This window comes from Archocentrus centrarchus, chromosome 6, assembly GCF_007364275.1.
Source record: "Archocentrus centrarchus isolate MPI-CPG fArcCen1 chromosome 6, fArcCen1, whole genome shotgun sequence".
NCBI lineage: Eukaryota > Metazoa > Chordata > Actinopteri > Cichliformes > Cichlidae > Archocentrus > Archocentrus centrarchus.
The window spans coordinates 29,270,392-29,282,133 of NC_044351.1; the positions used below are offsets into that span (position 1 = coordinate 29,270,392).

Consider the following 11,742-nt stretch of genomic DNA (forward strand, 5'->3'; position numbering starts at 1 on the left):
ACAGAAATCAACATGTATGATATATCTTTATTTACAGCTTGTAAACATACACTTTATTTAGGCTATGTTCACTCTACAATAAGGAAAATGTAGTAGCCTAGGTACAGTATCCACATCAAAATGTGTCTTGCATTAAAAATGTAAAAAAAAAAAAAAAAAAATGGAAAAAAGCTTTTAGTGGCACCCAGTGGGATTCAGGAATGGCAAACCTTTGGTTAGACAAGTTGCCATGCTCCCTCCAAGGGTCTAACAATTAAAATTGTCCTCGCTAATATTGGACTCGAGTCCAAAAACAGTATTTCATCACAACCAGTTCCACTGATTTAAGACTTACAGTTTTTATGCTTTCGAAACTACCAGCAATCATAAGGCCTTAATTGCATTTTCTGTAGTTATTGTGCGTACATCATTTGAAGCATCTTATGTATAACTTTAACTAAGCAGTAAAATGAATCCAAGGCGACTCCAAGGTTTATTTAAACCCTTGAAAGCTGCATAGAAGAGGAAATCAAGTCTGTAGGATTGTGGCTTTGCAGTTTAAAACCTGTGGCTTTCAAGCAGGAAGCAAGCAGTCTATTAGTATATATTGTATGCTCATGCAGGGATTAAAGCATTACCATCAGATTAACAAATGACCTCAGACACCGGCAGGCATAACCTCCAAGTCCCGTGAAAGATTCTGAGATTACTGTAGGCTGGAGTGGGAGGGATGCTTAATGGAGTAGGCAGAAGAATATCAAACCCCTTTTTCAGAGAAAGACATTAAGAACATTGGAATCTGAGTGACTGGCTTTCTCAGTCGAGCCAAATACAGTTCAGACTCAGACAGCAAACATTAAACAACATTAAGCCCCTTTCAGACAGGTATTGATTTCCATCAGTTTGACCGCATGATGCCTGAATGAGCGTCCTAGTCAGTTATCCTTAAATTTGGGGGTCTAGTAACATTTTCATATAATTTTCAACACGGCACAACTTCAAATACATGCCATCATATTTAGACTTTGTGAGTTCCTTAATTCACTAGAGAATGCCCTTTAAAGCAGTATTTTTAAAAATATTTTTAGTTGCTTTTTTTTTTCCCCCCCCAAGGAAAGCACTGTAGCCGTGTGTGTGTGTGTGTGCGTATGTTTATAATACCTTGTGGGGACAATTTTCCTGACATATACTACGTTGTGGGGACCAATTGCTCCTTGTGGGGACTGGAGCCTTGTCCCCACAAGGGGAAACCCTGTTTTTGGGTCAGGGGTCAGAGTTAGGGCTAAGGTATGAATTGAGTTTAGGTTAGGGTTAGGGTTAGGTATGTGATGGTTAGGGTTAGGAAAAGGGTAAAGGTAAGGTTTAGGCTGTAGAAATGAATGGAAGTCAATGGAAATTCCCCACAAAGATAGCAAAACACACTTGTGTGTGTGTGTGTGTGTGTGTGTGTGTGTGTGTGTGTGTGTGTGTGTGTGTGTGTGTGTGTGTGTGTGTGTGTGTGTGTGTGTGTGTGTGTATGTGTGTGTGTGTGTGTGTGTGTGTGTGTAAGGGGCTATCTTAGTAGCATCATGCAGCACTTGCACAAAAAGAGACCCTGCTCTATGTCAGAATAAGTAGAGACAGAATTTTAAAGTGTGAGTATGAGTGTGAGAGCTCATTTAAGCTGATACATAGATAATACTCGTTGCCCTGATTCATTCTTTTGTACGTATTGGATGGGATATACAATGGGGTCTCTCCGCCACTTTTGAATGAATGTAAAACTATATGGTAAGGTCGGTGATGTTCTATATTCCATGTCTGTAAAGGGTTTTAGATGACACTTGAAAGGGGATGTTCTCAATAAAGTGATGCACAGGCCCAAGAAATTGTCCGGTTGGTGGGTATTTGAGTTAGCAGGCTCAAATAATATGTATCAGTTCTTCTAGAAAAACAAAAATCTCTCTCAGGTGAAAGGAACAGGCCCAGGCATATTGTCAGGAACTACCCTGGGATAACCAAGACAGCTTGGGACACACAACCTCACATTAATTATACACCTACAAAAGGACCTTGTTTAACCTATGGAATCCTGCTTACAGCAGGTAAAAACTTAGAGAAACATTAGTGTGAACTTGCTAGTCCACATATTAGTAAATGAAGCTTCCTTCGTGTATATTCCAAACTGTTGTGCTTCCTTTGGTTAGTGGATTGTGGCTGTATTTCTCCTCTCTCTCTATATTCTCTGCTCACTGTGTAACAAAAGCAGCATATTATCTGCACAGAAACAACACAACTGCTGCCACCGGTGCTTAGCACTGCTATCCCAACAATCCTAATACTGTCTCCCCTACCCCAAGAAAGTAGACACCCTGGGCAATGCCAAAAAGAGGAGCAATGACTAAAGCACGACATGTTGCACCCTTCAGGAATGCTGATGGACCCTCTCGCCTCATGATGCGCCTGCAAAGGGATCAGAAAGAAAAGGCAAGAAATACAAGAAAGGCAGTGTTACTAGACTGGTTACACTAACAAATACTGTATTATGGACTCAAATATATATTATAGGCTTACCTTGTACAGTCAAGAATTCCTCTGTATGTGTCCTCCCCCGCACCTTTCTGCAAGGTCTGCAGACGGGTCTTTATTACTATGGGTATTCAAAACAAGCAAGTTTAGTAGAAGTCTAAAACTGATATGTGTACACTATCTTTGTGTATACAAAAAACTCCAAAGAATGAAACTAACAAGCATACATTGTGATGATTTGCATTTTATAGATAGAGAAATGACCTGACACTATAGAGGATAATGAGTAAGTAGACAGTTGGCTAAAGTAGCATCCATAAGTGCTGATACCAGAACAAATGAGGCAACCTAGCCTCTGAGCGTGTTTAAAATCAACAAGGTTGTATTTGAATCCCTATAATTGCAACCTTTAATCTGTGAATGGAAGAATAAATTATTTCTTACTTTGGAAGTGGCACAGTCTTGCTTTAACATAAATAATCATAAAGTAAGTAAAAATGTCTTGCCTAATAAGATAAATACTATACTCATACTACACTCTCTGTCTCCCACTCACCATCCAGCGGTGTAACAGCCACAGCTGCCACTGAGCCAGCGGAGCAGCCTGCCAGAAAGGACTGCCAGAATGGCGCCTGGGCCTGCACATCAGCCTGCCCACCTGCACTTTCCCGACCCAGCGCATTAAGGTTGGCAAACAGCGGGAAGTAGATCATAGAGAAGGGGACATCCCTGAAAGATACAAAAGAACATGGGGCTCCTAAGAATTAATAGAAAAAAATATGACTGGTAAAAGATGTGATCACTAGATAGACATAAACCCATTCAACTGCAATGTAGCAGACAGACATAGCTGCAGGAATCAATTGATTAGCGGAGATGTCAGAGACAACAAACACAGTATGAGTTATGCAATCTAAAATCAGCTCATTAAAATAGCGATGACAGTTGAATAGAAGGATAGTCAGAGTGGTGAAAATATATATGCATGGCAATGTTCTACATAAGGCAGACATATAAAAGCTGGACATTATATAATATATGAAAAAATGCAGCAGAAGTGTTTGTCTTGTTCAAAATAATTGAACAGGACAAACATATTTTCAATGACAATTTTGGGCAAGACAAATGCATATTTTCAGAAAAATCCATAATAAAGCAAATTTCTGAAAATATGCTTGATGCACACTGCTATGCAATGTAAACAGAATGTTATGGCTTATGTTAAAATGGTGACAGAGTATTTATTTCTTTATGTGCGTTACCTCATTAAGGTCGCTCCTGCCCCTTTGTAGAGACCAGCTACGCCACGAGTCTTCAGCAGGTTTAGAGTGATACCTGTGGCTGAGGGCCGTTGTGGTGGGGTTGAGTGGGCTTGTGATGAGGGGGGCACCAATGATGGAGCTGGACCAGGAGCAGCAGCAGCCTCTGCTGGTGCTGCCATTGGTCTTTGTGCAGCTAATGGATAAACAGATTTTCTGAGGTTAGAAAACACATGGAGGCTAAAGTAATGCTGCAACAATCACACTGTAAATGCTTTCTGTTAATGAGCAAACCTTTGGGTTTGTCATTGAATACACAATTTAGCCATCACATCTATAAACAATATGTGCGCATTAACTATTTATTCAGAAACATGATACAGTACAACTAGACCAATACCAAATATGTGATAAAATTCCAGTTTGATTTACTTGTACTTGTATGAACTTGTATGAAGTTCAGCATATCACATCATCATATAGTTACACTTACCGGCCACTTAATTAAGTATACTTAGCATATGGGAAGCCACCTTGCTGCTGCAGTTCAACAAGCTTTTAATAATGAAAATATAGTTACTTACACAGGAAAAAGAGAAATAAGGGAGATGGGAGCCCCAGCTTACAAACAAAAGAGGAAGATGACTGTGAACCAACCATCAGTGGGCCATCAGATTCTGGCTTTTCCCTAAACTAATGTTAGTGAGCTGATCTAATGGAACAAAACTGATAACAGGACTTCCGGTATCTCCCAGCTCAACTCATAATTAATAAACAGAGGGGACCAAGACGCCAACTGCAAACCTCCATGCTTCCCCTTCTCTAGCTTTATATGCATACTACAAGCGTTCTATAACCAATCAACACTGAGAATAAATCAGAGAGGAGAGAGCAGGTTAATGAGAATGACAAGAAGACAATAACAGGATGATGGATGTACCAGCCCACTGAGGGCATGCATAACACAGACATGGTCAAGACAACCTGCTGAAGTACAAACTGAGCAACAGAATGGAGAAGAAAGGTGAGTTAAGTGACTCTGAATGTAGCATGGTTGTTTGTGCCAGAAAGGCTGGTCTGAGAATTTCAGAAACTGCTCAGAATGGTCCAAAAAAGAGAAAGTATCCACTGAGCAGCAGATCTCTGGGCAAAAATGCCTTTTTGATGTTAGAGGTCAGAGGAAAATGGCTAGACTGTTTCAATCTGAAGACCAAAGAAGCTCAAAGAAGAGGATCTCTGAATGCATAACGCATACCTTTTAAACAGGTGGGCTACAGCAGCTAAAGACCACACCGGATGCCACTCCTGCTTGCTAAGAACAGGAAACTGAGGCTACAGTCTGCACTGACTTAGCAGGATTGCACAAGACTGGAAAAACATTGCCTGGTCTGATAAGTCTTGATTTCTTTTTGGACGTTTGAATGGTAGGGTCAGAATTTGGCATAAACAAAGCATCAGTCCATCCTGCTTTGCATCAGTGGTTCAGGCTGCTGGTGGTGTAATGGTGTGTGGGGTATTTTCTTGGCACACTTTGCCCTGCTTAATACCAACTGAGCATTGTTTGAATGCTGTAGCCTACCAGAGTTGTTGCTAACCATACCCATCCCTCCCTTTATAACCACAGTGTACCCGTCTTTTGATGGCTGCTTCCAGCAGGATAACACACCATGTCACAAAGGTCAAATATTCACAAAACTGGTTTCCCGAACATGACACTCAATTCACTGTACTCAAGTGGCCTTCACAGTCACTGGACCTCAATCCAATAGAGCCACTTTGACATGTAGTGGAACATGAGATTCACATCACGGATGCACAGCCGACAAATTTGCAGCAACCGTGTGATGATGTCATGTCAATATGGACCAAAATCTTGGAGGAATGTTTCCAGCACCTTGCTGAATCTATGTCGTGAAGTATTGAGGAAGCTCTGAAGGCGAAACGCAGTCCAACCTGGTATTAGTAAAGTGTACCTAATAAAGTGTATATAAATGCGCTTTAATATTCAAGTTTAATATTAAATTCAGTAACAAACTCACCAAGCCTTCCTGCATCTTGTAGCTGGATTTTTAGCATCTCCATGGGTGTGGTTACCACCACCTGGCAGGTTCCAGCCCCACACCCAGCCAGTACCTCCCCCCACAGTGGCAAATGCCTGCAGACACAGAATAGTGTCAGTAACAGATATGAAGAAGTGAGTCCAGTGAACCTCAGTGATGTTACAGTCTAAGGTCCTTAGAGTCCTAGTTTAACAGATGTAGTATTTTTATGAGTGTTGTTAGTAATTTTGTTGTTGCTCCTTTAATTATTTGCAAACATGAGTTTATTGTCCAGATTTTGACATACTATATGGATATTATTTATCCATGCTAGACTTATGTGTTTTAAGTTCAAGAAAAACCTAGGATGGCTTACTTGATTACATGCTGCACAACCTAAATCTACTGTACTATAACACACTGAAAGCTAGGCTATAGTTTACCTGCACGTGTACTGTAGCTTGAGTGATTATTTATTTGTTATAGTTGCATCACATGACTTATTAGTCAAAAGCTATATTACCCATCCCTGGAGAGCTTCTGTCTGAAGACATCATTGGCAGCCAGTTTGATGGCTTTTTCAGGTGTAACTAGAGTGAGGTTCACAGCTGCACCTAGAGGGAAAAACTGTCTATTAACAGTGATGCTTAACAGTGTCCGCTAAGGTACAGAAATAGAACAAAACTAAACAGCAGCTTATGGCTAACCACCTGTGGCTAATGGCAGGAGATACTGGTTATCATGATAAAAAGATTTAGGGCTTGCAGGAGACACAACAGCTTAGGTGGTGAGATTACATTTACACTTGTAGTGTTGTTTGTCACAGTGCTTAGAAATGCAAAGAATACCTCTGTAGCACCCAAAATAGCCTTCTGAGCGCACCGTCTTGGCCAAACAGTCAAGCCTTTAAAGACAGCAAAGAACAAGTGACAATCTGTCTGTTTTTCATGTAACACTGAAGCAATTAGCTCCACTATGGGAGTATCCAGAGCTTTCATAATTCACATAATACAGAGACATTTTGTCTTTGCCCTATAACCTGTCTCTCTACTCTGTGTTTACAACAAATACGAATAGAGGCAGTGGCTATCTCCAAATCCTCTGTTTTATTTCCAAATAAGCAACTTTGTAACTGTGCCTTTAAAGGAATAATTCAAGCTATTTTTACATCTCTGACTCACTGTGGAAAATCACAAGCCACTAAACACAGGAAAGGCACACCCCACCAGCCAGCAATATTGATGCCCACCAGATGTGTGCAGCTAACAGTTTAGAGTCGATGTGTCTTTTAAGGACAACAAAACTCCCTTTTTTTATCTTCATCTCGTGATTAGTGTAGTCACTAAAAAGATTTAAAACCATCAGAACCCATGACCATGAGTGAGGTCTGCACAAACTCACCAAAACACAGACCCGAGTATGGAGAGAGCATGTTTTACTCTACAGCTCCACCCTTTGAGAGTCAGTGGCGAAATATGTCAGAGGCGGTTATGTCGAGTTCAAATTAGAGAAACCATGTGTGTGCAGCACCAGGAAAATATTTAACTTTGACTTTTATTTGCATGTATTTACAATTACTTGTAAGCAGCTCTTCCAAAACCTTAAGAAATTATGTTTTCAGTTGTTTTTTTTGTTTTTTTTTATCAATAATTAAAACATCTTATTTAGTAATGCCGGAGCAAAAAAAAACAACTTTATATGTAACAGATCCATCACAGTAACATATTAAATCTAACCAGGGGAGCCCCACTCACATTCCTTTGTAGACTTGGATGCCCTGCTGGTTCTGTAGGCGGGTCTTGGCCAGGTCTATAGGAAATACACATGTCACGCCAACCAGGCCTGCCACGCCCCCATTAATCAGCTTAGCGGGGAGACTGCGAACGGATCAACATGGACACAGAACAATTTACACACAGGCTCCAAAACAAGCCGTGCAAACGACAAACTAGAGTGACAAAGTGGACGCACAGAGGGAGGGAGGGGAGCCCCATGTACACAGTAAGCACATAAAAGATGAATATTAACACAGACGTTGCTTCCACTTGGAGGAAACATCTTTATTAAACTAAACAAACAGGATCACATTACTTACCTAACTTTCTTCTCTCCCATCCTGCATGTGTTTGGGCTCCACACCCAGGCCCAATACTACGACTCCTCTCGTCTCCCCCTATTTGTCTTCCTCCTCTTCTTTACCACAGTTCAGCCCACAGCCTAAAGTCGTCGTCGTAGCTGAACTCTCACCATAAACGCATTCTCAGCTTCCTTTGATGTGGTCGAAATGGACTGCCTTCTTCTCCTCCCTGGTGTGGCAGGGATGGACGCCCTCCTTTCCTGTTATGGTCAGACCCACCAGAGTTTAATCTGTCTCTTCTGGCCAGCCTTTCTGCTTTGTTGTACTTCACACAAAAACCCAGTCTCTCTCACTCTGTCTGGACACACAAAAACACATGCAGATAATGTGGATTAAATACTTATAAAGAGTGCAAGTAAGTCCAGTAACTCTCGATTCTATATGTCTCAAAGCCCTGCTGAAGAGGCATTTACTTTGATGTCATATCCTAAAAGGAGAGCACAGTTGCAATGAAGGATTGGCACACTGAATGTCAGGTTCCATAAAATCCAGCCATTCATAAAGTTGAATAGTATCATATTCTGGGACTACACTAGGACAGAACATCTTGAGTCTCTCTAATCTGCCAGCTAAAAGGGATAAAGGGTATTTGATCTGGCCAGGAGGGCAGAACTGAAAATGGGAGTATTCTCTGTATTGCGTTTGGAATTCAGCAGTTACAAAAGGGCTGAACAGGAGATTTGAGGCGAGACTTGAAAAAAATAGCTGACATTTTTTTCCCTCCTTTCTTTTACTTTCTGTTAGTTTAGTGGATTGTAGTCTAGTCTCAGAGGTGTATCTTACAGATAATACAAATGCTGCTGAAACCTTACCTGGGGATCCAGCTCTTGCTTTCCTTCACAGTGTTCTCAGTTTTATCCATACTTTTTCTGCCTTTTCCACTCCTGACTTCCCTCATTCCCTCATCTCCCTAATTAATCTCTCCCGTAATCTCTCCACCTCCACTTTATCTCTATTTTTACCTCTGTAAACCTTGATTATATCCTTGGCTGTGTTATCCACTGAGAGTCACAAAAATTTGTATCAAAAGATGCAAGAGCTTGTGTCTTTTGATGCCATCAGCAATTTCATCCCAAGGTATTTCTTTCTGTCTCTGTACTCTGTCTTTTTCCATTGCTGGAGCATAGTCGCATTCTACACATGCCTTTCACTGAGCCTCTTTCTGTGAAACTTTCTTTTAGCTCCATTCACGCACAGTAGTGACCCTGCCAAAACACAGACAAGGGTGCCTCACCCCAAGCCAACCTCCAACTTCCCCCAAGAACTGCACTAGAGCACCCGGCTCACACAGTTCAGAAGCACAAGCCTCACGAGACAGCTTTCATGAAACTTAATTTTCTCCCATCACAGAGATGCAGCAGTGAGAAACGCTGGTCCTACCTCTGGTGAAGCAACCCACAAGCAGGATCAGACTGTCCACTTTCCTTTCCCTTCAACAATGCAGGCAGCAATGGTAGTCAAGCGAGAGCGATCTGAGAGAGCCAGCCGCCACTCAGGGGCCGTTGCACAAACACGAGCATTGTCCTGCTGCCTAAATCCCTCCCTCTTATGGTGACTCTCTGTTTGACACAGACCAGCAATGCAGCTCTGCACTAACACAACTAGACATAAACTCAAGCCCGTGGAGCTGCTGCTGGAACACACACACAACAGACACTGCAGAGACTAATACCCACAATTATAACTCAGTGTGTATTATTTCTCTGTATAAATAAACACAACGCAACACGTGAACTGAAACAAAAAAGGCCTGCCCACCAGTAATGAGCTCCCTATTCATTAGTCCTGGTATTACATAATACCTCCAGGAACACTGAATGCAATAAATGTTCACAGACTTACAATTGCTACTAATAGTAGTATCCAATGCCATCATCACAGTTTGGGGCATTTTATTACTGAAAAATCTGCAAAAAAAAAATGAATTACAGGACAATAAATAAATAAATCAATAAGGTAATTTTAAAAAAAAGAAGCATGTTATATGACAACAACTGGTCATTGCCCTTACACTACTTTTTATGAGAATTGATTAATATATTGATTACTCTTAATGGAAAAACAGTTACTATCAATGACCTGCACTCATCAGCAAGTAATATTTTCTATCTTGGCTTTCACTCTTAAAACACTTGTGGTTACACCATCTATTAAAAAAAGATAATTTGCGGTGGAAATAGAAAACTGATCATTGCTTAGATATGTAGTGTTTACTACTGCAGTGAAAGACCGCTAGTCAGTTTCGGTAAGGATAGAGAAATGAAATCATTACTAGAGTTTTTAGAAAGAGACAGTGATAAGAAGTACAATGGAATAAGTAACTTTCTGACTGACTCCGTTGAAATGTCAGCAATTACTGTTCTACACAACACAGTATGTGGTTCAGACCTACTGCTTGGATCCACTGAAATACCTTGGCATGCTGAAATACTGCTAGTAAGGAATAAAAAGGCAAGATAAAATGTGGGGACACGGTAAGATATAATAAAAGGCATAACAAATAAACAGACCAGTTCTGATACTTTTGGTATCACGTGTTCTTTTGGAATAAGTTGCTTTATTTGTTGTCTTGAAGTGATGGAATAAATATGTTTTACTAGAGTAAGACCAGCAAAAACAAACACTCCACAATATGGTATTGTACTGAAAACCTATTATTTAACATAAAGTATGTGTTTATTGTCAGAAAAAAATAAACATCAAAATGTCTCATTATACTATACACTGTGGTACTTGTATGTTACTACTGGTGTCGTCAAGTATACGCAGGACTAAAATGCTACTGCTGAGTAAGGGGAGGAAATCAAAACAACACATGCAACATTACAGTAATTTTAAAAATATATATATATATAATTCTATTAGATATTGTATATCTTCACACCCATAGCTCACCCATGCTGAGGCTATTGCTTATGTTGCCTATGTTGAATGTATGGATGTGCAGTGCTTCTACTTTGTAAGTAGAGGCACTATATTGCCCCCTGAGATGACATAAAGCATGGAAATACTGCAAAGGGTGAGTAAAAGTATTTACTTACATCCCAGCATTGGGAAATCTTGGGTCATGACACTCATAGATACTACTTTAACATGTGGCACCTACCTAAACGCTGTCTTAGACTCATCCATTTCTTTTTTTCATGCAAAAATGTCTTCAGAACAAGTTTAAAAATACATACTCATTTGAAAACCTCCCTAAATCCCCAGCTCCTCTAAATCAATTAGTTTTGCACAAAAGAGCTATGAGAATTACTATTTTACCCAGCCCTTGGACAACTGTTCCCAGGGTCTGTCACTGCTCTGACAGTACAGCGATGGCTGACTGCCACTGCCCTGACCTACTGGCAACTGCTGTCTCGTTATAGCACCTTAGACCTTGGAGAGCTAAAAAAGATCCAGCCTATGGCAGCTTATTTCTTTCACTGACTGACATGAATTCAACCAGATGGTAAGGGGCTAATGAAAGAGTAGTCTTGAGTCTTCAGTGAAAATCTGCCCTCTTTATTGGAGAATGCAGTTGTAACCAAATCTTAGCTTAGCTGCTATTTAGCCCTGTTAGCAACATAACTTTCTATTGGTGATGTTGGATGGTTAGCTGGTTTCACTCTATAGTATCTGTACTGTGGCTAATGTATATTACAGTGTCATGACATTTGTTTCTGTACATTTCAGCTTATTCATAAAAAAAGTGGCTGTTCAATTATTTTTAAATTTGAGCTGTTAAAGAGTTAAACTACTGCTGTCAGTAATTTAAACCAACTTCAGATGACCTGCACACAGGACGACGATGATAAATCCCGCAGTTTTGTGTAATTTA

General features: G+C 40.4%; 1 protein-coding gene and 1 long non-coding RNA gene across 4 annotated transcripts; both read right to left on the reverse strand.

Annotated features, from left to right (window-relative positions):
- Window positions 1–7: 7 nt before the first annotated feature.
- Window positions 8–9,295, reverse strand: LOC115781568 (uncharacterized). The gene is made up of 2 exons (XR_004020087.1): window positions 8,895–9,295; window positions 8–1,140 (listed from the first exon to the last, which is right to left on the reverse strand). It is a non-coding gene; the product is annotated as an uncharacterized LOC115781568 (long non-coding RNA).
- On the reverse strand, window positions 1,439–9,456 carry slc25a18 (solute carrier family 25 member 18). Of its 3 annotated transcripts, none has more exons than XM_030731293.1 (10): window positions 9,303–9,456; window positions 7,881–8,220; window positions 7,540–7,662; window positions 6,634–6,689; window positions 6,309–6,399; window positions 5,786–5,901; window positions 3,750–3,942; window positions 3,044–3,216; window positions 2,533–2,608; window positions 1,439–2,421 (listed from the first exon to the last, which is right to left on the reverse strand). In XM_030731293.1, exons 2-10 carry the CDS (start codon window positions 7,898–7,900, stop codon window positions 2,280–2,282), a joined length of 990 nt encoding a protein of 329 aa, XP_030587153.1. In that variant the 5' UTR covers window positions 7,901–8,220; window positions 9,303–9,456; the 3' UTR covers window positions 1,439–2,279. The 3 variants fall into 3 exon arrangements, with proteins under 3 accessions (XP_030587153.1, XP_030587155.1, XP_030587154.1); XM_030731295.1 differs by having other exon boundaries at window positions 7,881–8,122; window positions 9,303–9,427; XM_030731294.1 differs by having other exon boundaries at window positions 7,881–8,216; window positions 9,303–9,409.
- Window positions 9,457–11,742: the final 2,286 nt, after the last annotated feature.

Excerpts from the sequence above, each read along its gene's own strand:
- slc25a18 (XM_030731293.1), bottom strand. The coding sequence starts at position 7,900 with ATGGGAGAGAAGAAAGTTAG. Across the intron at positions 7,663-7,880 it reads ATGGGAGAGAAGAAAGTTAG|TCTCCCCGCTAAGCTGATTA; the intron begins GTAAGTAATGTG and ends ATCCGTTCGCAG. Across the intron at positions 5,902-6,308 it reads CAGAAGCTCTCCAGGGATGG|GCATTTGCCACTGTGGGGGG; the intron begins GTAATATAGCTT and ends CTGTGTCTGCAG.